At 36.6% G+C, this 26,971-nt stretch overlaps 1 protein-coding gene across 3 annotated transcripts in view; it reads left to right on the top strand.

Annotated features, from left to right (window-relative positions):
* The window catches only part of adgrb3 (adhesion G protein-coupled receptor B3), a 187,947-nt gene that overhangs the window by 87,965 nt on the left and 73,011 nt on the right, over nucleotides 1-26,971 (top strand). Inside the window, exons 3-8 of one of the 3 annotated variants that reach the window (XM_046843053.1) lie at nucleotides 9,633-9,743; nucleotides 11,899-12,060; nucleotides 14,057-14,221; nucleotides 17,960-18,124; nucleotides 19,773-19,937; nucleotides 20,373-20,474. In XM_046843053.1, coding sequence (XP_046699009.1) covers nucleotides 9,633-9,743; nucleotides 11,899-12,060; nucleotides 14,057-14,221; nucleotides 17,960-18,124; nucleotides 19,773-19,937; nucleotides 20,373-20,474 — 870 coding nt within the window. The remainder of the gene's footprint in view (nucleotides 1-9,632; nucleotides 9,744-11,898; nucleotides 12,061-14,056; nucleotides 14,222-17,959; nucleotides 18,125-19,772; nucleotides 19,938-20,372; nucleotides 20,475-26,971) is intronic. The other 2 variants (XM_046843054.1, XM_046843055.1) reach the window with 2 other exon arrangements.

The raw sequence follows: 26,971 nt of genomic DNA, 5'->3' as shown, positions 1-26,971 counted from the left end.
TGACAATAAAAGCTTCTTGACTTGACTTGATAGATATATATATATATATATATATATATATATATATATATATATATATATACAGTAAAAATACAGGAAAATCAGCATGAAGAATTGCCCATGGGCAAATTATCAGTAAGTTACAAAAAGGTTTGTTAGGCTCCAAATGCTGCTGTACTGCTGATGCTTGTAAATTTCAAACAAAAGGTTTGCATCAGTGCAATTAAAAAAAAACCTAAAGAAAAAAGCGAAGACTTGTGTGGGTTCGCTAATTTAGAACTGAGAGCTACTTCAAAGCTCAGTACGCACTATAAGCACACTGATCAAAATAATATTATGCAGAAAGGCTTGTAAGATATGCATCTGTGTGTTTGCAGGATCATGAATGAGGTGAAGCTCGGCTTTCTTGGCGTTGTTGTGTTTTTTTATGCGGATTGTTGTTGCTAGCCTTTGCCTCTTTCTGATGTTCAGCCCTCTCTTTGTAACAAATCCCCCTATTCCTCCAGAACCCCCACATTCATGCACTTATACACAGACAGACACACACACACACACACACACTACACTCTCTCTTGCTCTCTTGCCTTTGAAAGACCGGCCATTTCACTGCGACACTACACATAATTCAGCCGCTCTTTAGCTACACAAGAAAGTGCAGGGAAAAAGGCGGGATGAATCACTTAGATAGAGTGTTTTTTTTTTCCAGGACTCTGCCTGATCAAAGATCGCAACTATCTATTCCCATCGAGTGCCAGTGCAAGGATGGCTACATAGATAGGCACTTGGACTGCAATAGCTGCTCTGCTATTTATCACAGGTGGCTACTTCAGAGGATGTAAAGAGCCGTATCTCGACAAGTGCTGTGTATTGTGTTTTCGTTTCACGGCAGGCAACATTTACTAATCCCTAATACGAGAGATGGTATTTATGCTACAGTACATTATGGCATCACATCAAGGGAAGTGTGAGAAGAAAAAAAGGGAGACCATAGGGGACCAGACCAGAAACATTGATTAGCAGCTGTGTGATTGTGGCTTTCATGTAATCAGTTGACCCTATTCAGTTCTTTGCTTTTTTGTATTAATTCCAAAGCTTTTTTCAAGACGTTTACTTGTCAAATGCAGTTGCTGACCTACGATGCAAACTGTGCTCTACGGGAAGAAATGAATTGCAAAACGAAAGAAGGGGCGATAAAAAAGCCAACGAACACTTCGGCATAACAAGAACAACTGTGAATTCAAAAGCACCATAAATATGAATTTTTAAACACACAATAGTGTTAAAAACAGCCAATCTGAAAACACATCAGGTATCTCTAGAGTGCTCGAACCAGACAAGGCAGGAGCTAAGTGTACCTGGCATGCTTGATTACACCGTGTTTTGGAGTAAGTGTGGAAAATATGACTACATTGTAGAACAGGGCTTTTTAACCTTTTGTAACCCAGGAATCCTTTCAGTGTTTAAAGAAAAAAAAAACTTTATATAAATTAGACAAATTCATTTGATGTGAATAATCCAGGTGTTGGGCAACCATGTGCCAACAAATTTGTTTAAACAATCGACTTAAATGTTAATTAGTACTTTAAATATTTTAAATCACAAAAACATTTCTCAACTTGCCATTGAAATAGAAAGTATTTCATTTTCGATTCAACTTTTTCAATTCATGTGTGCAGTCAGTCATTGATGATGATCTGCATCACCCTAACGAAGAAAACAAGTTCAAAGCGAACCCTACAACAATTCAACTGGATCTTGAAGAAGATTTATTGTTTTATTAAGATTTATTGACCAGTTTATTGTCAGGAGTACAGCTGCATCTGCTTGCCTCTGAACTGATGGTGGAAATGAATTCCATGTATTTTTGCTTAGAACATTCTAGCTAGCTAAGTGTAGAACTGGCAGCCGCTATTCAGTAAACGCACAGAGATGGAGATAATGGAGCTACTTACTTTCAAGATGTTTGTGCATCCTTTCATGCATCATAACAATTGGATTCCAAGGAAGCAAACCTAGAGAACAAACCTAAACCTGTCACTAAAAATAAACAGGTCAATCTCAAAGTAAACCAAATGCATAGCAAGTACTTCTTACCCAAGCAGGCACTGAATATATTTAGTAATTATTCATGAATATAATATTCATAATTGTATTTCTGGGACGTTATTTACTATTCTTAGCAACCAAACCAGGGGACCTTGTAGTGCATTAGAGTTCCCAGCTCACCTGCTGTTGGTTTCCTAAATGTCTAAAACATCAGTGGGATATACGTAGTACTAGCAAGTAGGCCTGTAACGAGTAATAAAATAAAGTTTTTTAATAAAATCTTTGGCAGTGAAATTCATTGTTTAAAGATTACGTGAAAATCCTACTTGAGTAAAAGCGACTACAAAACTTAAACAAATCACCAATTCTAAAAAATCACCAGTTTCAATATGACTTGAGTAAAAGTCTTCGAGTGTCTGATTTGAACTTATATTGAACTCAATAACTCATATTGAACGTAGGCTCAAAGATGCACTCGTCCTCATCAAGAGGTTTTATTACCTAAAATACAAATCAAATTGTAAACCTGTACACTGCATGAACATCAACACAGCATCCTCTTTATCATACCAAAATGAAACAAAAAAAGTTTCTTCAATTAACAAATAAAATGACAGTATCATGGCACAAAGTAGACGAACTGTAAGTATTTAATAGACTTGGCATATGTTTTTACGCTGGATGCCCATCCTAATGCAACCCTCCCCATTTATCCGGGCTTGGGACCGGCACTAAGGCTTGTGCAACCCTAATGGCTGGGGTTGGTTCCCTGACCGGGGGTTCGAACCCGGGCCGCAGCGGTGAGAGCGCCGCAGCCTAACCACTAGACCACCAGGGAACCTAAAGCACAGCTCAATCTCAGAAAGAGGCAATATTTTTATTCATCTTTAACAAAAGCTGGTTCTCACAGATTTTGGATTTTATTCGAGCTCTTTTTGGACTGAAAATGAGGCATCAGAGCTAAAAAAAAGTCGCTCACAGGCTGCAGATGCAGGTAGGGGAGTGTAAATGGTATCTTTAACGGAGGTACAAAATATAATTGGTAATGTTTGTTGTCATAGTGGAGTAAGAAGTGCTTTGATTAAATCATAAATGTAGTTAAGTATAGAGTCGCTTATATCGTTGATACTCTTTGGAAAATTTTGAAAGTAGCCCGAAAATTAACTTAAGTACAGTAACTAAGTACATTTACTCAAATACTTTACGCCTCTGCTGTGGCATGCTGTTTCACTTCACTGCAGTGATAATGGTTTTGATGGAAATTGAAGATCATGACCGCCTGGGAATTTTGGAGATTTGATGAGGAAAATGCAAAGCAAGATAGAAACAGACTCACGAGTAAGAAATGAATCTTAATTAATTGGATGAGCAACATTTTGTCCTATATTTTGTTCTACAATGTACATCTCCACAGCTTAGTAGTTATTGAGGAATGCTTCACCATCTGTCTTCAGATCCAACTTATCTTCTTTGCACTCAATTTTCTATTGCTCATTTCAAGAGATTAATCTTTCTCAGCATGGGGATCGAGCGTGTCAGTCTAAGCCAGACAATAGGGGAAGATGTTATATGAAACATGCCAAGATTGCATCTGCATGCTGCTTTGCCTGAGACATCATCTAGAAGAAATCCAAAGACAGACGTGACAACAAACCACTCCCCATTTGCCCAAACCCTCCCCCACTCACCACACCACCATTTTACTGTCAGTACGCAGCAAAACATTCAATGTTAAGATGGAAAATTCAGGATTCTTCAATTGTGAATCCATTTACATCCTACTGTATAAAAGTCACAAATGTAATATTACAACATTACCTCTCACCTACTTTCATATTAAATGGTTAATCATTATTTAAAAAAAAAATGCATAATTTCTTGATTAATTTGTTCTTGCAGAGGTCGTGTGTTTGTCTATCTGAGGTTTTGCCAAGTTGATGTTCTTATCCTGGACCATTGTTAACTATCACATGATTTTGTTGGGATGTGTGGCAGAGCTAGAAAATACAATTATGGGGTGGCAAGGGGGTGGCATGAGAATTATGAGGGGTGGCAACCCTCGAGCAGGCATCCTTGCATGGTTTATGTGGATTCGAAGAATGATATACACATTCGGTATATTTTTATATTGTCTATAAAAATGTAATAAAGACTGATGTGTGATTGACTTTTCCTGAACCTGATATCCGAATTGGACGGACATTGATTAAATGAAGTGCTAAGATACAGTTTATTGCCAAACGTTTTTGGCACCACATTCCACATTTAGTCCCAATTTGCACTTATAATTCCCTCTACTCTTCTGAGAGGATTTTCCACTAGTTTTTGGAGTGAGCTTGTGTACATTTGTGTTTATCAGCCTCAAGGGTTTTAGTAAAGTCAGGTGTAGGTGATGTAGGTGAGGTGAGGGTGCAGTCAGCGTTCGTATTCATCCCAAAGGTGTTCAGTAGGCTTGAGATCAGAGCTCTATAGCAGGCCACTTAAGATCTTCCACTCCAGACCATGTAAACCATATGTTCTTTGTGCACAGGGGCGTTGCCATGCTGGAACAGGTTTGGGTTCCCAAGTTCAAGTGAATGCCAAATTGTTATTATACTGTTTCCAAAGATGTCCTTACAACTGTGTGCCTCCAGCTTTGTGGTAACAGGTTGGAGAAGAAACACATATGGCAGGAAAGGTCAGGTGTCCCAATACTTTTGTCCAAATAGTGTATATTTAACTTCTATGAGTTCTATGAAAAACTGTACTGAGTTTAAGTCTATGCCATGTGTATTTATACAAATGCTTCGATTTGTTAAACGAGCAAGTTTGTGTCATTTGCATGTGATCAGTGATCCGGCTGGTTGCATTGAATGTGTTTGATTCACCTAAACAAACCAGTTTTAAGAGTCATTTTTCAGACCTAAAGACAAGAAAGATGAGATTTCCTACCATTATTCACTGGTATACGTTTTTTTTGCATCACATTGAAACACCGCTACTGTAAATCGGTCAAAAAAACTAATTAAATTTATATTTTATACATCGAGATACCAGTGCTGGGTGGCAGATGGGGTGCCAATGCTTTTTCTTAGGGTGGCAGTTTCCACCCCGTGCCACCCCATACCACCACGGTGGAGCCACCCCAACAGCATGGACAGCAAACATCAACAAACAAAGCATAAACCCTCAGCTCATTGTTTGTGATTTTTTAGCTATGGACCCTATATTTTAGTACACAGTTTTAGCTAATGCATAGAAAATGCTTGGAATCGATGCATAGAAGGTGTAGAACTACATCAAACAGGTTTGCATCTAAAAACATGGATAAAAAAAAACACTGCATGCAATTAGACCTAAAAGCTATTTTTAAACCAATAGTATTCTACAGTATACTATAAAACCTATAGTATTTATATTATAAAAAAAGTTCCAAAAAATAGAAATATAGCTTGGTACACTTTTTTTGTGAATGTCTGGGCTGGTTCCTTATGAATGTCCCTCCTAAATGAACAATGGCAACCATCACAAAACATTCTAATGGTTTCCACTACCATAAGCTGTTTACCTTCAAAGCAATTTGTCAAATGGTTTTCATTCCTTAATGTGTTTGTGTGCACTACTAAATCATTAATAAACCAAAGATGTTACTCTAGAAACATACTGGACTCTGGATGGTTAATGTTTTATTAGTCTCTGTTGGTGTCAAGTAGATACCAACATGTGAGATCTACTAAAGGAAGATTAGCCAAAGGGGTTTAATTGGCCCTTAATGCTATACATGAGGCATAATTTGCCACTGAAAATAGGCGACAAATTACCCGTAGAGACCCACATGGCTTCCGTTGACAACAATTTGTTTCTATGTGGGAAGTTTAGCTCAGTGGTTAAGCTGTTGGAATTCTGATCCGAAGGTTAAAATCCTAGACCAGCCAGCTGCTACTGCTGGGCCCTTAAGCAAGGCCCTTCACTCTTAAATGCTTAGTTGTATAAATGAGATCACAAGACATTCAGGAAAAAATTGTCTGCCAAATAGCATAAATGTAAATGTAAGATCCGTCTTCCATCTCAAGCAATCATGCCACTGTCTTAATTGCTCTTAGAAATCTCGATCTCAAGACCCACATTTCTGTATGACTGTTTACAGAGCAATACAAATGAAACAGAGCTGAATTCCATCCAGTTCATTTCATTCATTCAGCAGTGCGTCATGTAGGAGGGACCTTTGCCGCCATGTAGCCAAGGATCATCAACTTTCCAATTTTTCTCATGAGCTAACAGAACGGTGTGGAAACGAAACTCCTTGTTCAGATGAAAAGTGAATATACAGTATGACTGCATATGTTTAGAGCAACATTGTTGTTTACTATTCACAATTGATACGCATTGTTCGGTCTGTATTGTTTGGAAACCAGTGGCCCTTGATACATGTTTTTGCAAACTACTGTATAATATTGTAGTAATTTCACATCCCTCTGGCACAGAACATTCATTCTTCTATTTTCCTTTTGATCTCAATAACAGTTTGAACTCTTACAGTGTTCTGAGTGCAGGTTAATAATGTTTTTGTTAATTACCTAAATTTTATTAAGGGCAATTTGTTCGAATGAGTTCACATTTGTAAACTGTACTGTAGAGATAAATGTTTTAAAAATGGCACAGCTTAAGTAATAAAAGAATTTAGATAAATAAATAAAAAAAGTTTTCATCCACATGGTGTTCAGTTCTCCAACATTGAATAGTATTTTGGTGAAAATGATCCCATTGCTGAAAATTGCTTCTTAGCTATTGGTTTTTAGTTTATTTACATTTTTTTAAGATTTGTTGAATGTTTATTTAGGTGATGTTGGTTGTACTTCACTGGCACTTTACATAAGTGATTTGGGTACTTATAAAATGATAATTGCGCTTAGGTAAAAAAGAAAAAAAGATAAGTATGTTTTGCAACATTAGTGAATGTCAATTACAAAATGAGGCAAAGCATTTCGAGTTTATTCATCTCTGCATGGCTGCTTTATCGTCCCTTAAATTCCCTTTTATAAGTATGTTCAGCATTTCGATGTGCATAACTCCAGTGTTTCATTTTGCTAAAAAGCTAAGTTGTAAAGTATGTACAGTTAAGTGACTAATATAAGGGAGAAAAACAACATAAATTGTCTTAGAGTTGGGGACAGAACTACACAACGGCTTCAATAAACCTTGGCACCGATCCTACAATTTTCTGGAACTCCACAGGACCAATAAACACCGTTCTCCCAAAAGATATTCTCTTAATTGGTGTTTTGATGATGCTGGTGGAGCACTGGTGGCTGAGGAGGCTGTGAAGAGGCTTTTTGCTGACATGGTTTGGGTCCACTTTACAATACAAAGATAGGGTGTGATTTGGACTGAAAACCTTTAGAGCATTATGTTACATTTATATCCTGTGTTTTTGTTTTTTTCCCGGGATGAGAGTGGTACAGGGGTTCAATGAGTCCTTTGATCAGTATAAAATGAAAGTTTTATGGCCTATGCAGTCACTCGATCTCAACCAGGTGAACATCTATGGGAGATTTTGGATTGGAACATTAGACAGAATTCAACATCGCCACCACCAACCAACTGACGGAATTTCTTTCAAAATATGGTGCTCCATTTTTACACCTATGTCCATTGAAGTTGCTCTGGACATGATCGTACTAAATAATCACTTTAGCCAAATCGTAGTGGAAGAATATTACATATTTTTTTGAACATGACAAATTAATGAACATGACCAGTAAACCAGTGCATTTGCAACTATTTATCTTTCTTCTCCTCCTAACTCTCCATCTTACCCTTATACTCCCCTCTTCTTCCATCCTTCTCTGTTAGCGATTGTTTTTTTGTATATTTAAATATTTCAATTACAAGGTCTTAAAAATGATCAAGCCTGTGAAGCAGGTAGATAAAAGGTCGTTAGTGCCAGTCCTGGTAAGCGTAACGGGATTTCTTACACGGATTTCAAAAATATTTTGTTTCATAAAACAGGAATGGTTAAATATATATATGTCTTAAAGGTAAAGTGTAAAAAAAACAACTTTCTGCTTTTGTTATCGAGAAACATGTGTCACTGTATGTAATCACTTATGAACAAATCATCTTCCTGGTGGGCAGCAAGACCGAGGGGGCAAAAAAATAAAAGAAAGAAAAAAAGTGAAATGATTGCTAAACCCATGGTCTATATTTTACCCCTTTAAATGGCATTTCTGTATGCCAGACTGTAATTGAAATGAAAAGTCTCAGGCTTGAGGGCAGGCCTCACCACAAGCATTGATAACGTTTCTCTGACTTCTATGTTCCAGTGCTCTTGCTTCTTAAATGATTTATCTGACATGTTCTCTGGGCAAAAGCACTACACGCTCAAATGAACGGGTTTCTATTGTGGGGTAAATAGATTGCACCAGAGGCTGCAGAGAGGTTGCAGGAGACGTTCGTACATAGGTCAAGGTAAAAATGTTGAATCGCAATAAATGTTGGGAGATGATGTCTGTAGCCTTCAAGCCAAAGCAATAAGTGCTTATACTTCTTCAACGCTTTGCACAGTACTATTATTGCTAAAACATTGAAGGCAGCAGAGATGTTTGGTAACTATAATATTTGTTTGTTTCAGAAAAAGTCAACTGGTTAAAAATGAATAAAAAATGAATGATTTTGTCTAAAGGCTATGAGGCACAAAGATTTGTTTGTCTCATTTCTGCTGACCTAAAGTTGTAATTCCCAATTAGTGATGGAAGCATGGCTGTTATTATCATTTTTCCATCTTTGTTGGAGATCTAGAAATATTATCAAACATTCCATTGGATCACTGCATACAGTATGACTTTTATTCCGTCTAATTTTTCACATCTGATTTTAGGAACCAAAATAAAAACCGACCGTATTCATAAATCATGTCCCACTAAAGATGTTCACATCACAACACATTTCCAAACATCAAATTTGTCCTGATTGATGAATTTTGTGTAAAAAAAATAAATAAATCACATAAACAAACAGCACCAAACACGACATACTTCTAGATACAACACAACATTATTATTTCTCTACTAATTATAAATCTTAGCTACTAATTACCCCAAAAATCTGTGATCTGTTACAGAAACTGTGGATCAATCTAGCATGCACATGACACCCTGCACCCTCCCACCCCCCAATCCTTCCCCCCAGTCCCCTTCCTCTGTGGCTTTCAGATGGCTTAGACATTTTTACCTTCATTTTTCTACTCTTTCTCTTTTTTTTCTCTCTCTCTTGGGGAAGGGAAGAGGGAGGGGTAGAGGCTAAATTACTCTTCTGTTAAAAGTCGATGTGAGTTGATTTGCATGTGTTGTTATGTATCTTAGATGTGCCGCTGAACCCAATTAATGCTCCCAACACACCATTGATAAACCATTGTTTGTTCTTTTTTGAAAGCTAAAAAGTAAAAAAAAAAGAGCACACGTCAAGATATAAAACGTTTATAATGTGTGATGTACTGCCAGTTGCAACACACTATAACTACTGACAGAATTGTTTTAAGCTCTTACTTGCTTTCTCTCTGAAGATCTTGTACCAAGCCTAGTTTTCATGAACCTTTATTCTGTCTCTAGAATTTGGAATGATCGGAGAGCATACTGTAAAAAGCCAACGGCCAAGATCAGTTCATGACACAAAGGGCCAACAGGAGCGAGATGAATCTGCTAAATTTATGGCACAAACTGGTAATACAATAGTTATGTTTCTTTCCTTTATGTTAACTAAACTTAATCTCATCTAAGTCACTTTGCATGCAATCTCTCTTATAATGCACATTTAAAGTGAATACTTTTTTTTGGTTATATTCATTTTTATTCCTCATATTTATGACCCCGTAGAAATATCAAATTCCTCAACAAGGAAATGTTGGCATATCCTTCATTAGATTACTCAGTATCAGAATTCCAGCTGGGTTCTTAATTTTGTTTTACTGTAATAGAAAGAACAGAGTAAGTGTTTTTTTTATATCCATTTCTTTTCACAAGAAGAAGCTGTAGGTTCTAGTTTGCATGCTGGTCATGATTATGTGATTGATGAGAGTCACTGAAACAATAAGAAAAAACTAAATCGTAGTAAATATTGTTTTAAATAATACTTTTTTCCCCTAAGTGTTTCTTTTTTTGCATGGGGGTTTTGGATGTGTTACAAAGCATTTCTTGGGCTGGGGGTCTTTTTTTCTTGCATTTTTCTCTCTCTTTTTTTTTTTTTTAAGTTGATGTCCGTTTGTTTTTTGTTTTTTTGTTGTTTTTTTCTTTGCTTTTTTTTTTTTAACCATTCGTTTGATGTGTACATTTTTAAGTTGCAAACCACTTTGCAAACTAAACCCTAACTGTTATTTTTTTTCCATCCTAATTCACCTTGGACTTTTCAGTTTACATTTACATTATGCTTTTATTTTCACCATTTTAGACCGTCCTATTTGTTGCACTGCTTCATAAAAAAAAAAAAGAAATGAAAGAAAAACAGAAAAAGAATAGAATAATAAACAATTGATCCACTTTTTAACTCGATTTCTGATCAGCCCAATAAAGCTCTTTAAAAAAAAAAAATTCAAACAAAATCATAGTTTTATAAATCAGTGTACACTACATAGGAGATCTATTATTCACATATGATTCACATAGTGCATACTTTTTGAAAAAAATTAAATAAATAGATCATGTTATACAGTGTATTTTCTTACCTATGACAGTATACTGGAAAAAAAAATTCCTAATCTTGTTTGCATTTGGAACAGCCATGCAATCGCTCATTGGGGAATTACAACTAATACAATTGTGTATATACAATTGTAACACTGTATATTTATCATTAAAAAATTGTCTTTGTCTGATATAAATGTAGCAGCGATAAAAAGGAATAAAGCGAGCCAGTCTTAGACGCATATTTAACATGCAACAGTGTAAGTCACATGTTAAGGCGGCATGATGTCGACTTTTTTTTGATTGTCTTCAACAGAAATGTTTCTCACGCAAACTGAAGTTAACATCATGGTAGCAGTGACTTAACCGCTGTGATCTGCAGAATATGATTGATCACGCCTCTTGTTATCTTGGCTTTTTTTCAATTTCTTGTCAATCCTGGGTCAAAAAAAATAAATCAGGAACTGGCATTCAGTTTTAATAATAAAAAAAACCAACAACAAAAAAGTCAGTTACAGTTGAGTACAGACATGATCCGTTTTATTTTATTTTTTTGTAGAACTGTAGTTGCAAACTAACATTCATCACAGGTCATTCTCTAACTTTTGTAAGCCATCTTGCATGTATTCTACATGTTCTATCACATTTAATGCTTTCTTTTCCTTTTTCTGGTATTAGTTCAGTTAATCGTTTTCTTCTTTCGTTGGTTTCTTTATGTTGTTTGCATGCCTTACTTGAAAAAAAAAAATTCTAATATGACATTTAGCCATAGTTTTACATTTCTAAGTATCTGCTTATAGAATCTGTTACATGGTGACCAGACATTCACAGAATATTATTCCTTAATTATAAATGCAATCAATGATTAATGTGTTTTAGGCCTTTTTTTCCCCCAGTATGCTTCATGTAGAGATATATGAGGGTGAATTCACTATTTAACACCCTGGATAGCTGCCATATGTTGGCATGCACTCTGTTTAAATATTTAATTTACCCCCCAAATAATTTATGCAGAGGTAGAAAAAAAAAATCTAGGATTTAACGGTGCCCATCCGGCTTACATATGCAGAAATAATACATCCCGTGTGGCACCTCATGTAATGTCTGTAGGCAAAGCGCTCTGAGCGACCCAAACCTCCCTGGGCTGTTATGTGACCTTGTTGCTGCTTTTAACTGGTGTCACCCTTCTCCTACACAGGTGACCCAGGTGCTGAGGAGTGGTCCCAGTGGAGCTCTTGCTCAGTTACATGTGGTCAAGGTTCGCAGGTGCGAACAAGAACATGTGTCTCACCTTTCGGAACACACTGCAGCGGCCCTTTAAGAGAATCAAGGGTTTGCAATAACACTGCCCCTTGTCCAGGTAGTGTTAGCCAACAGATGCACAGTGGCACTTCCTGTCTTGTTTTTTTGTTGAATTGTTCTTCTTCTTCTTTATTTACTTCTAATGGACTTTTTCTTCTCAGCTCACCGTGTCATATCATGTCACATTTTATGTTTCTTTCATCTATTGTTCGAGTCGGTGTGCACTAACTATCAACATCGACTTCATCCACCACTCTTTTAACTAATCATGTTGCAAAATGTCATCCATTATGGGATTTGTTTGCACTTGAGAGTAAAAAGATAAAAAAGTATGTGAAAAGTGTTTGCTAGATTTTAAAATACCAATCCGACATTCGCTAAGAAATGAGTATAATATCATGTCTGCCATTTTAACTTACTTTTGCTTTATTTTTTTATGTGGAAGGAATAAGTATCAGAAAAATACAGAACTGATCTGATTTAGTGTAGGTATGATTATTTCAATTTTCCTTGATTATAATCAGTTCATTTAAATAATAACAGATTAAAAATATTATATTTTTCAGTGGCCGGGTTACTGGTTGGGGCAGAAATGGGGGTGTTTTAGGGTGAGAACCCTGTTTTTATTGCTAGAAAGAGAACCCTGGATTAAATCATAAAATAGATGAAAATATATGAAACGACATACATGGAACTGAATGAGGTAAGAATTTGACCCCTGCCTTTTATCCGAATTCTTGTGCAGAAATTTTTTTTTTTCACTGAAATTCAATTGAAGTTCTGGATGGCCTTCATTTAGCCTTCAAAAAAACTCGATAATTTCATGAGGAAAAACCTTCTGGCACTCATCAGCAGTCAGGTGATTTTTACAGTAATATGCAGAAAATAAAGAAAATATGCTAAAACCTTGTGCTGAAGGCTTTTTTTCCATCAGAAATTCGAAGTAAAGAGAGCTCTATGTAAGTTAAATTGTCCTCAGTGGTGTGGAACATGACATGGCAATGTGCTTTGGCTACACCTGCCTCGTCTATTCACTTTACATTATTGAATATCTGTTCCTTACACAGTCAGATTCCATGAACAATTCATGAAACTCGTTTCAATTGTTCACAGGGTTTTTTTATTTTATGCTTCAAATGTGCCCACCGATATTTATTATGTAAGTGTTGGAACGCTTTTGAAACCCATTGCTAGATTTAGTATAATGATGGACAGGGTGTTGCTGAGTCTTTCTTTAATATCATAGTTTTCATTGAAACTGATGAGGCTCAGAGGTATCGAATATTTCAAAATAGAAAAGATCCAATCTGTTTAAAGTTGAGAAGTTGGCCATGAGGGAAAAAAAAGAGCCTCTATTTATGGATGGATTGGAAATTCAGCTCAGAGGGTTCGGATGGCTTTATATACATTCCCTGGCCTACCTTTTTTTTGTGGTAAGTGCAAAGGGATTTAGCTTTTAATTAAAAATGTTTGAGCAGGACTCAAGCTTTCTTTGTTCAACTGGAGAAAAGAGGGTTTTATTCAAAGATTGTAAGGGAATGTACACCTGGAGAGTAAACCAGAAGTGAACACACAGCCAGGTTTTTGATGACCTATGCCATGCCATATGGAGAATATTGATGCTGTTAACTGTAAGTAGTAAAAAAATAAATAAAAATAATCAAAAGCGATTATAAGCTGCAAGCGTAGCGTTTAGTCTGCTAGTGTTATTGAATCAAAGCACAGCATTATTTAATCACAAATCCAGGTTGTGTTCAAGATGAATCATGGTGTCAAGGATCTGTCATTATGTGCTTGCGTCGTTTCTTGTTCAGATTATAATAAAGTTTTGTTTAGCTTGGTCTGTTGCTTAAAAACAGCAAACAAAAGATTTTTTTTAATTCAACCTCTAAACTGATTAATGCTGTAATCACTGTATGTGCATTTCTCATCCATTTAACATATTCCAAGATGCATGTTTCTTTCCTGTACTACCAAAATGTGGTTTTTTTTATAAGAATTATGTTAAATTGTCATGTCCTGCTGGTGTCTTAACTACTTTCCTGTGTCGGCAGTGCATGGTGTGTGGGAGGAGTGGTCTCCGTGGAGTCTGTGCTCTTTTACCTGTGGTCGGGGTCACCGCACCCGTACCCGAGTCTGCACACCACCTCAGCACGGTGGTAGGAACTGCGATGGCCCAGAAACTCAGAGTAAACTCTGCAACATCGCACTTTGTCCAGGTCTGTTCTGTCCTCTTTCTCTATGTCTTCTTTCTCTTCTTTCCTCTCCTCTAGCTCTTCTTTCTTTTCTCTTTCTTCCTCTTTCTATCCTTTCCTCTATCTCTCCTCCTCTTCTTCTCTTTCTTTTCTCTTCTCTTCCTTTTGCTTTCTCTTCCGAATCTCTTATTTTCCTATTTTTCCTTTTTCTTCCTTTTTCTTCCTTTTCTCTTTCTTTTCTCTGTTTCTTCTCTTCTCTTCTCTTCTCTTCTCTTCTCTTCTCTTCTCTCTTCTCTTCTCTTCTCTTTATTCTTTCCTCTAATATTTTCTCTTCCTTTTGCTTTCTCTTCCTTTTTCTTCTCAATCTCTTATTTTCCTATTTCTCATTCTTTTCCTTTTTGCTTCCTTTTCTGTCTCTTCTCTTCTCTTCTCTTCTCTTCTCTTCTCTTCTCTTCTCTCTTCTCTTCTCTTTATTTTTCCTCTAATCTTTTCTCTTTCTTTTCTCATTCCTTCTCTTCCTCACTCTCTAATGATTGATGTTCTATTCCCTTGGTTCACTATTCCACTTATTTTGGGCACTCTGAGAAACCTGTCACCTTCTGAGAATGGGGTTGGAATGAGATCTTTAATCTCCCCTTCCTCAGCCCATCGAGAACCTTAGCCCATGTCACAGCTTCTTTTAACTTCACCATTATAGGACTAGTTACTAAGCATTACACCAAGCAAGTTAGAGGAGCATGGATGCAGAATTATTTAGCAGTATTAAAAAGTGTAGGTTCTCTGTATATAGTGTCTGTGAACGATGAACAATGGCTGAAAAAAGAACTCCCCCTGGTAGTGCAAAGTAGATCAGACTTGTAGAAAAAAAATACACCTGGCAACATTGCCGGTACTGCTTTGAACAACACACATGGCGCTAATTTACACCTGATTCTGGTAGGCAGACAAAATGATACGCAGAACTACCTACAGCGAGCTGGCCAAGGTTTATTACATTAGCTGCACTTCCTGTTTCTCCACAGAACCGCTCTGGCATTATATAGAGATGATGCGACACACGGGGGCTGAAGTGAAAATCGCTTAGCTGCAATTGCCCATGAATGGCAAGCAGATTTGTGATGATGAGACTCTCTGTACAGCAAATGTTTGGCTGTGATGGGGTAACTGACAGATTGCGCTCCATCCGATTGCAGACTGCTTTGTTTGTCTCCTTAAAAGCTTCGGCCCATTCAGCAGAAGAAAAAAAAAATCCAGGCAATTAGCAGCTCTTCTCCCCACAGTATCTCGTTTCCCTGTAGACTCCGTTCATTCAGTGCATCTTCTGTTGCCAAACACCAGTTTTATCGTCTTTTTATTCAGGCTGTATTCAGGCATTTCTGTCAATGAAGTGTAACCTCTGGTGAAAAGGTGACATTGCATTTGTTTTTATGGACACGAGGTAGAGACAATGTGAGTGAGAAAGAAAGGAAACTAGAATTTCTTCTCTTTCGGATCTGCTTAATTCATCCCGAAGCCCTACCTGGTGTGGGATGTTTCCACATCAACAGCCTAAAGATCCAGGATGGATTTGGATTATAATTGATTTCGACATTACACTAAAATGGCTCTAGACCACAGTTTTTTAATTTAAGCACCTACTACTAAACAGAACAATGATGGAACTATAATAAATAGACATTCGATGCGACCCAGAGGAGGTTGAGTTCCCGTCTGAGTCTGGTTCCTCTCAAGTCTAAGGGGTTTTCCTTGCTACAGTCACCACTGACTCACTCATTAGGGATCAAAGGTGGCGACAGTTCAGTCTTTTTTACTTAAGTTAAAGTTAAGATGTTTAAGCTCTGACATGTACTTAAGTAAAAAGTAGCTATTATTACTACCTGTTTTAGTGTCACGCTGGTAACTGGGTGTCACTTCATATTAATATCAGGGCTGTCAATCGATTGAATCGGTTCTAAATGTACCCTATATTAATACTTTCCAATGTTTTATACTCTAATCAACATGGTAATGGAGAAATATGGATGTTTTATTCAAATGTATGTTTATAATTAGTAAAACCAAACTCAACATTGCATGAAGCATGAAGACAAACTCATGTCAATGTTTTAAAGTAATTGTGGTGTAAATTACATAAATTACCAGGACACCAAACAGAACTTGGCTATGTTTCCACACGGACGCTTATTGAGGTGATACCGGAGAAACTGTACCCTTTCTAACTTTAATATTGATTAAATAATCAAGAAAATTTGTTTAATGTAAATTTGAGCTTTCTATTTATAACTTATTATGTCAGTAAGGCAAGTATTTACTGAGATTCAGGTTTTATTTATGTGTCTGTGAAGAGAGATGACAGACAGCAGAGAGCGCCCCCTGTCTGTTTTATTTGTTTTACAAAAGCACAACGTTTTGTTGTTATTATAAGTGTTAGTAGACTCTTTACAGATTTGAATGATGTATTGCTCCTATCTGTATGATCAAACATGTCAGTAATCTAAGTTCATTTAGGAGTTATGAGAAAAAACTTTGACAAAACTCACCGTGTGTCGACCCCAGAGGGTTCATTGTGTCCAGTGAGGTTCTCAGTCATGTTTACATCGATGACTCCCTCTGTCTTATCCACGTTAACCCCAGACTACTTGTTGCCCTCTGCCTGCTCATTGTTAGTTTTGTAAACTAGCATCTGTGGTGTCTAAAAGCCAGGAAATGATACACCAGTAGTAGATTGAAAGCCTCGGAATGACAGGAAATTGGTTGATGGGCTGAAAACGTTGACATTTCACCAAATAGATTTAAACCGAAGTAACGAGGCTGTTTTTAAAAAGGTAAGAAGTAGAAAGTACAGATATTTTGTAAAAAATGTAATGGGTGAAAGTAAAAAGTTTTAGAAAACTATTATATTAACTTATAAACTTATATTTTAGAAAATAAATAGTGAAGTATTGATACCAGAAAAATCTACTTAAGTACAGTAACAAAGTATTTGTACTTCATTACTTTCCACCTCTGTTAGTGATAAACTTACAATTATAACTTACAGAGGTGTAAAGAGTACCTGAAAATGAGTAAAAAGCACTGCACTGACTCATATTGAAGTCAGGTTTAAAGATGCACTAGTCCTTATTAAGAAACATTAGTATTCAATGGACAAAGAAAATGAAGATGACGATATGCGTATCTCTGGCAGATAAAGCTGCCGTGCGAAATTTAATTAATAACAGTCATTGTCAATGAAGATATAGTGAAGTAAAAATTACATATATTAAATTATAAATGTAATGAGTAGAGAGTAAAATTTGCTTATATCTTTGATACTCAGTAGAACTAAACAGTAGGCAAAAGATTACTTAAGTACAGTAATGAAGTAAAGTACATTTACTCTAAGTTATTACACCACTGCAAACTTATAAGCATTAATTTATGCATCATACAAACAAAACTGAATTGAAAATGTAATTTCGCTTATAAATACGAATCATTAATTTCACCCAAATTTTCTATGCATTCTATTCAGACTTCATCTATATGAATGTATACAGAATATCTAATTGACCAGAATTCACTGAACACCACCAATATCATGCTAATAATAGAAACATTTTCTGTACATAGCAGTTGAATTATACAAATAGAGTATAGAGAATAGTAAACAGATGTTGGATAAATACAGAAGGCCATGAAAGTTTTTTGTTATGTCAAAAAAATAAAAAATAACCCAAAGTTAACAGAATAATCTCTAACGTTTTGTCTCCTTGGTTGCAGTGGATGGTCAGTGGCAGGAATGGAGTGCATGGAGCGATTGCTCAGTGACCTGTGCCAATGGGACTCAGCAGAGAAAGAGGCAGTGCTCAGCTGCTGCTCATGGAGGTTCAGAGTGTCGTGGCCACTGGGCCGAGAGCCGAGAGTGCCACAACCCCGAGTGCACGGGTAAAAAACAAGTTTTTACTTTTACATCTGAAAATGACAGCTCAGTGGTAAAGGCATTGGAATTCGGATCAGAAGATTGTGAGTTCAATCCCAGCCAGGCCACGCCGCCATTCCAGGGCCTCTGAGCAAAGGCTTTAACCTCATCGCTGCTTAGTTGGATGAATGAAAAATGAAAGTAAATTGCTCCAGAATAGGGTGTCTGCCAAATGATGTAAAAGTCTCAATGAAGTCGAATGTGTCCTTGTATCCAGTTTATTATGATTATTTATCAGTAGAAAGTGAAGGACAGCTCTGCAAATAAAAGAGCCTCAAAATTGAAAATGAGCTAAAACTATATAGTGATACTTTCAAGCTCAATATTAAAGAAAAAATTTAAACATACAAAAAAATTATTATATTATTATTTGTTGCCTTAAGCGTTCTCAATTCTCAGGCTGACCTGTAGTATCTTGTGTAGTATCATTTGTATTAAGGTTGGTTATGTGGCAAGTGCTCATTTACGGCTTTTATTAATAATCTCAGGTCACTCTGTTGCCAGGTAGCAAAACTGGCATCGTATTATGGAATAATAAACAATATACAATAAGTTTTTATTATATTCAACACGTTATGTTTAATAAAGCAGAGCTGTTATATTGCGTTTATTATGAAGAAAGTTGAAACGATAAAGTAAGTTTTCAAACATGTGATATATTCATTAATACACAGCATTTAGTGATGGAATCGGATCATGTTAATGCCACGTGCATTGACTATTGTAACAGATCGAGTTTGAAAGGGAAGCAAGATCTTTGTAGCGAATGTATACTTCATGTGTTCTTGGAAATGTGACCACCTTAAACCACCAACCATAAAAACACTCCTTTTATATAAAAAAATATATACATAAGTGTGTAGGAAACAAAACCTTGTATGGTTATTGTACAACCACTAAATTATTGCAGTTTTATCCATTAAGAAGAAGAAGAAAAGTGCAGATAAATCAATTAATCTCTTTTAACATGCTTATGTTATACCTTTTAGGTTTATTTACCAAGGTGCCAACGCAAAGCTATCTTTTTTTTAATGCAGGATTTTATGCTATTCATTAAAGCGCTGTAAACTATGCTGACAGACGTTTAAACTTTTATCATAAAACATATTTTAATATTGCTGAAGTGAGTGAAATTATAGCCACATTTGCCCGCGTTATAGCCACAAAACCCTCTCATTCATTAAAAGGATGCATATCTCTTTATTACACATGATTTTTACGACTTAAATTTAGGGGTGAAAAAAAACAGCTTTTTTTCCTGTGTAAGCTGGAAGTCATAAAACAAAAAAAACGCCACTTCGAAGATGAGTCAAATTCATAACGTGAACAAATGAATGTGCGTTCATTGCGCTATACCTTTGCCTGCGTAACTGTGTGTATGTCACTTCCGGAACAAATGTCCTGCTCTTCAGCATTGCGTTTGCGTAGAGGTCAAATCTCCAATAGAGGTCAAATCCAATTATTCTAGAAAGGATGAATTTTGTGAAAAATGTGCAGCCCTGATATACAGTATATTACAGAGGAAGATGGCGGCTGTCTTCTTATTGCCCTGTGTGTGTGTGTGTGTGTGTGTGTGTGTGTGTGTGTGTGTGTGTGTGTGTGTGTGTGTATCAGCAAATGGCCAGTGGAACCCTTGGGGGCCATGGAGTGGGTGTTCAAAGTCGTGTGATGGAGGCTGGCAGCGGCGTGTGCGGGTGTGCCAAGGCCTAGCTGTCACAGGGCAACAGTGCGAGGGCAACGGAGAGGAGGTCCACAAATGCAGTGAGCAGCGTTGCCCAGGTAACCACATGGACAACAAGCACTAGGAGTCAGTTATGCCCACAGGAGCATGAAGAACGCTGAATGAAAACAGAGTGTGAAGATAATTATTTGGCTTTTTGAAGAGCCATACGGTATCTGCAGTGGATTAATATTTATTTCAATGTCTATCGGAAAAATATAATAATATATAATAATATAATATAATGTGTCCATAATCCTAATGAAAGCAAAAAGTGTTGATACAATAATGTAGTTTTAAAGTGAATTATTAAAACCACTGTAATCAGTAATGGCAGATTTGTATATTTTTTGGTGCTATATTTTGTAGAATCACTTACTGATACTCCATACAGCACATATAGAAGTGTGTATTTGTACATGGACTGGAATGACTGCATTTGGTTTTATCACCATGCCGTATGAAATAATGGCTGTTTTTCTGCTCCTGTGTAGCTCCCTATGAGATCTGTCCTGAGGACTATGCAGTCTCCATGTTGTGGAGGAGAACGCCATCTGGAGAATTAGCCTTCAATAGATGCCCACCCAATGCCACAGGTATGGAGAAAATTTTAATTTGACATAAGTGTAAATCCAAATCAGGAAAGCAATTATAAAGTCTTTTAAAATTATTATTAAGTCCTTTACTTTAATTCAGTTGTGCTCAGAGTGTATCAATTCTTTTATCAGAATAATTTTTTTAATTATTATTTATAATTCAAACTTTGAATCCCATCAAAGTAACATTAGATTAGTGTAACATCAAGATTACGATTGATTTGGAAAGACTAATGTTGCCACTTTAAAATGAAGAAAGAATGTGGGGGAACCAGAGGTTAAACTGAAATGTAGATGATGGCTTCCTTCATCAGATCCCGTCATTAGACAATGCTTTTGCAATTTTAATTTTGTTCAACGTTTCGGTTTTAGAATTCATGTCTTTACTTTATATTTTGATTGTGTTTTGGTTTGTTTATCTTAACCGTGTTAAGTGCTATTGATTAGTCGCTCTTACCTATCAAACACCGTGTTTAGTCATTGGCTGATTTCTCCTAAGTGATTGGATTCCTGAGGCAAAACAACAATTATCATAGCAGCACTCAGCGCGTCTGCTCTGTGCAATAAATATACAATGAAGCACAGCCATTGCAGAATACATGATAAGCTCGGAATTTAGGCTGCGAAATGACATTTCTTTTCTCTGTAGTTTTATTGGGTTTATTTTTTTATTTAATTGGTTTTCCATTTGCTTTTTTAAATCATTAACGGATTACATATTAGATTTATATTACAGAATATAAATATAAATATAAATAAGGTACACCCCTAATATTTTTAGATAGATAGATAGATAGATAGATAGATAGATAGATAGATAGATAGATAGATAGATAGATAGATAGATAGATAGATAGATAGATAGATAGATAGATAGATAGATATTTGGGCTGTCAGTCAATTAAAATAATAAATCGTGATTAATCACTTAATTAACATGATTTAACTTGTAAATAATCGCAACTTAATTGCGCATTTTATCTGTTCTAAATTTACCATAAAATAATACTTTAAAATTTTTTAATACTCTAATCAAAATTGACATGGACAAATATGGATGCTTTATGCATATATATGGTTATTATTAGTAAAACTCTCAACATACTGTAGATCATGAAGATAAAATATTCTTGTGGACGTTTTATAGTAAATATGGTATTTTAAATTACGGAAATCATCAGGACCTCAAATGGAACTTTTGCTATGTTTCCACACGGACGGTTTTAATTGCCGGATGTTTGCATTATGATGGATTTTGGTGCTTGATTTGATACTTGGTGCATCAGTAAAACAAATGTTCAATGATTAAAAAAAATTTTTTGGTGGAGTTTATTTTATTTTTATATCCGAGTAAAGAAAGGACTTGCATGCATGTAAACGCTAGCATTAGCTATTAATCAGGAATTGGCTATGGAATTTCTTTTAAAATCCTGACAATTCCACATATCGAGGGAGTGAATGAGTAAAGGATGGAAGGAACACACACACACACACACACACACACACACACACACTTGTATATGGGTCTATGGGGTCAAGCAAATGTAAACAATTTAATTACATTTTTCATTTAATTTTATTTTAAATAGTTTTAAAAAGATAAACTGTTGATGTTCACAAATGTTCATAATAATAAACTGTGTAAATAAAAAAACGACAAGCAATTTGATGTTTTGCATTTCTTCCCCATAACCCCCATAACCTATATATATATATATATATATATATATATATATATATATATATATATATATATATATATATATATATATATACACACACACTGGTGATCAAAATTAGAGAACAATTTATAAACAATTGAACAATTCTGAAATAATGTTATCTTCACTGCTCAACAGTTGAAGGAGTTTTTGTCCTGTCTATACCATGCTACCAGAACACCTTTTCCACAAGTTAACTAAGGCATTTAAAAAAAATACATTATTTTGCAGAAAACACACTGATCAAAATTAGAGAACAACAATGACTGTAGCATGGAAAAAGATTCCAACAAAATTTTCTGAAGGTTACAACAGTCAGCAATTAGTAGGAAGTGTACAGGCCTCTGCTCTGAATGACTTCAGCACATCTGCAGCCACAGGACAGCACTAGTCTCTCACACTGCTCTGGTGTGATTTTGGTCTACTCTTCTTCCAGTCTCCTCCGCAGTTCGGTGACTGTAGTGGGTTTCTTGGCCATAACTTTGTCGCCAAGCATTTTCCAGAGGTTCTCTGTTGGGTTGAGATCAGGACTCTGGGCAGGCCATGTCATTATTTCAATGTTTTCAGTTTCAAGGAACTGCTTTACCTGTTTTGCTGTGTGACATGGAGCGTTGTCCTGCATGAACACTGCGGGCTGATTGGGTGATGAACGCAGGAAAGGAACCATATGTTGTTGAAAAAGGTTCTGATAAACATTTGCATTCACTCTGCCATGTAACTGTATAAGAGGCCCAACTCCTGCTGCAGAAAACATGCCCCAAACCATGACACTTCCTCCTCCACTTTTCACTGACTTCTTTACACACTTTGGGTTCAGTCTTTCTCCAGTTTGTCGCCGAACATAATGTTTCCCATCGGACCCAAATATATTAAACTAGCTTTTATCACTGAAGTGAACTTTGGACCAGTTCTCCTCTGTCCACACAACATGCTTAGTCTAGCCTTTTGATTCTTTCTGCTAATGAGAGGTTTGGTCACTGCAGAGTGGGCTTTCAGTCCAAATGCTCTTAAACGTCGAGACACTGTATGACGAGACAGATCCTTACCCTGTTCAGCGCTGAACTGGTGAGCAAATCCAGCTGCAGTGTGGAAACGATTGTCCATTGAGATCCTCCGCAGTATCCTGTCCTCTCTTGTATTTGTCTTCCGTGGACGACCAGCCTTCTTGGCGGACTTGAATGAGTTTGTGATGTTGTAAAGATTCAATATTCTTGAAATCACAGATTTGGAACGACCAACTTGTCTTGCTATGGCTGATAGAGTCATCCCTTTGGCCTTCATCTGGACAACCTGCTGCCGGAGGCTTTCAGTCACTTTAGAACGGCCCACCATCTTGCAGAGTCAGTGAAACTGGAAGTTAGGCTGCCAGTTAAATAGGGGTTGACAGATAATCAAGGAAATTAGCACCAGGTGCCAGATTAACACCAATGATTGGTAGGTATCTGAAGTGGTTTTCTCTTATTTTGATCAGTGTGTTTTCTGCAAAATAATGTTTTTTTTTAATACCTTAGTTGTTTTAGTTCTTAGTTAGTAAAACTGATCACTCAAGAACAGTACTTTTCCTAAAATATTTGGGTGAATGTTTTCTTAAATGGTGAACATTTTGAGCCAGTCTGAAGTCCTGCAGCTTCTATTCAAGAAGCTCTGCGTTCATTTTTCCTTCAGTCCAGACAGAATATTGGAGTACTTGCTGGTAAAATATAAATCCCCACAGCATAATGCGAACAACACCCTGCTCCACCACAGGAATAGAATAGTCAAGTAGGGCCTTATTTCCTTCATATGAAATCAAGAATAAATACAAATTGTTTTCCCTTGCTGACATCTTACCTAAAGCTCTTCTCTCTATAAGTCGGTTGGTTTTGTGGACAGCTCTAAGAAGAATCATCGTTTTAAACTTGTTCAAAATGAATGAAGGAATGTGCGGTGTTTCGTAGGACTGGAGTTCCTTTCTCCTGGACCGTTCCTTTACACAATCATGTTGTAAAAACGTATTGAATGGAAACAGGATGCACCAACAATGAGGTTCGAGTGTCAAAGCAAACGGCCTGAATGCTTGTAGAAATTGTGATATTTGATTCTTTGCTTCTTCATTTTATTCTTGCTCTCCTCGGACCTGTTGGTTTATCTGAGGCTGCATTGACGATCCTGGCATCATTGTGCCACTTTGTATGCTCCCATGTCACGCTCACTGCTATTGTGTCCTAGAGAGTGGATGCAGGGATGAGAAAATAAAGGTCTAAGTGGAGCAGAGTGAGGACTGCTGACTGGAGCCAAAGATAACAACCAGGTGTGACTGCTACAGAGCTGGCAGATTTAACTGTGTGCATATGGGGTTTGTGAATCTGTGGTAAGCTTTTAAGCTTTAAAGCATTTCTTTATGTCGGAGACCGGTGAGAAACAAGTAGTTTGTTCCGCTCACTGAAACCAAACGTGGGCAAAGAAAGCTTTGAGAAGAACCCTGATTCTTTTTACAGAGAAGGAAAATTATTACATACTGTAAAAGTGACCTGATAGCGACAGGCAGCACCATTGTGTGTGTGTATATTTGGGGCGGGGGGTAAGTCACTCTGGATAAGGGCAAATGCCATTCATGTGATTGTAAATAGGTTAGACAGTGAATCTGAAAACCCTTAATTTAGACCACAATAATTTAATAGTATGGTGTATAGCAGAATTTTGCCATCAGTTAAGCATCAGTTCATCATGAGAATGACAGATATAAGTTCAATTCAATTCAATTCATTGCTTTGCTGATTAAACGTTCAAACTATGCTTTTACTCAATGTGTGAAGATTTACACGTACATAGACGAGAAATCTCCAACATTACTGTACATTGGCCAGCGTTTCAGTTTAATTATCTAACCACAGAAGGTTCTAGGGATGCGCATCTCAATAACTGAGGCTGATGTGATTCACATCTCGATGCATATCCAATGATATGATACATTAAACTTACATATGAAGCAGCTGCTGATGCGATGCGATTCACCCCTATTATGATGCAGTGATTCAACACAGAGCGAATCAATGCATTAGAAAAAACATGATGGTATGCAATTCAATATGGTACAGAAAGTTCACTTTTATTTGTTTGGTTCAGACCGAGAGCAAATCATCAATTTACTTAAGTGCCTTCTGACTTGTAACGCATGGCCCCTTTCACAAACACGCCTTTGTAGTGCAAAAAGACAATGATATACAAAAACAATGAAATAAAACCAGACGTTCATTTCCTGTTGTGTGTGCAGGAAGTTACCGCTCTACCTCTGCCATGTTAATCTGTATTCTATGTGACTCTCATGTGACGTCATATTCACGTAGCAGCAGTGTTGCTGAGAGAACGCGCTCGAGAAACAGCGCATCTACTAATAATTATATATAAATTAACCGTTTTTTACCGATGCATATATATATAAAAAAAATACAAATGCACTTTTTTAAATTTGATGCATCACATCGTTCACTTTTATTTGGACACACCAATGTGAATCGCTGAATTTTACCATCGCTCGTACTGTAGGTTCAGTTTGATCTGTGGGTAATGGCTCTGGGTGTCTCTGTGCTTCCAACAGTGTACCACTTTGATCTAACAGTATGATTGTTCTAGCATTCAGTGTCCCTGCATGTGTTCTTAAGTACTGGGGAGAAGCCATTAACAGCCTTGCTGTGAGTGTGAGAGGTGATATTCTGTATGAATGCTACCCGAAACCTTTTCAAAAAGGCAAAGGGTTCCATGAGGAATTTTTTGACATTTTAATGACCATAAGTCAATTTATTTTCCAAATCAGAGCAAAATTGATACATTTACTATGTTTACTTATATGTAGATCAGAATTGAACTGAGAGCACACATTTATCAAAGGCACATAATTAAGAATATGAAAAAGTTACCTCACAACATGCCTCACTTGCAAATCATTGTAAGGAGTCATTGTGGTGGGGCAATTATCTCCACCAACTCACACCCCATGGTCCACAGTTCCATCTTGAATCCAGGTTACTTTCTGTCGAATGTGTCCTGGTGAGGTTCCCCAGAGTTTTTAGGTTTTTTTCTGGTTTCAGAAAATTCCCAGGAGATGAACTGAAAATTAAATTGCCTCTATTTGTGAATGTACTCTATGTACATACATTCCCTGCAAAGTAATGGCATTTCATCAGGGAGATATTCCCTGTATTACAGTAGGTTATAGGTTCCACTACACACTTCTTCGGGCATTGCTCTGATGTACATGATGGGATGGCTAAATCTTTTTAGCTTTTAAGTGCAAGCTCAACTAAAATTTTTAAACCGGACTTTTACTGTTAGGATTATGAATATAGACATGTATATTTTACCCAGAGGGACACCTCACACATGTTAAATGTTTGCTTTTATTCCAATCTTCTAAAGTAATAAGTAGTAATGTCATTGCAGATTGGTTACTGTGGAGAAAAGACTTCACAGTATATAAAAACAATTAAAGGCACTACAAGATTAGGTTACTGGTTTTAGAATTGGGGTTGAGTGTAGGTATGGTTTGGAATTAATGACCTAAAGAAGATAAAAAAACATTCGAGTGTATACGTGGATGAGCGCAGCAGTGACGCTATAACGTGTCATGCACGTGGTTCCACAATTACCCAAATACGTATCCTGTATATGAAAGATGAGTGTGCTGCCAGGTAGGTGTCAAAATGAGAAAAAGGGATTAGATGATCCACACAATATCACTTATATCTCACTCTCTATCAGTTTCTATGCTTTTCTGTTTCCTGCCTTCATTGTATTCCT

The sequence above is a fragment of the Silurus meridionalis genome, chromosome 28 (assembly GCF_014805685.1).
Source record: "Silurus meridionalis isolate SWU-2019-XX chromosome 28, ASM1480568v1, whole genome shotgun sequence".
NCBI classification, from domain to species: Eukaryota; Metazoa; Chordata; class Actinopteri; order Siluriformes; family Siluridae; genus Silurus; species Silurus meridionalis.
The sequence above is the reverse complement of the archived record's forward strand: the minus strand, read 5'-3'. Positions and strand labels throughout refer to the sequence as shown.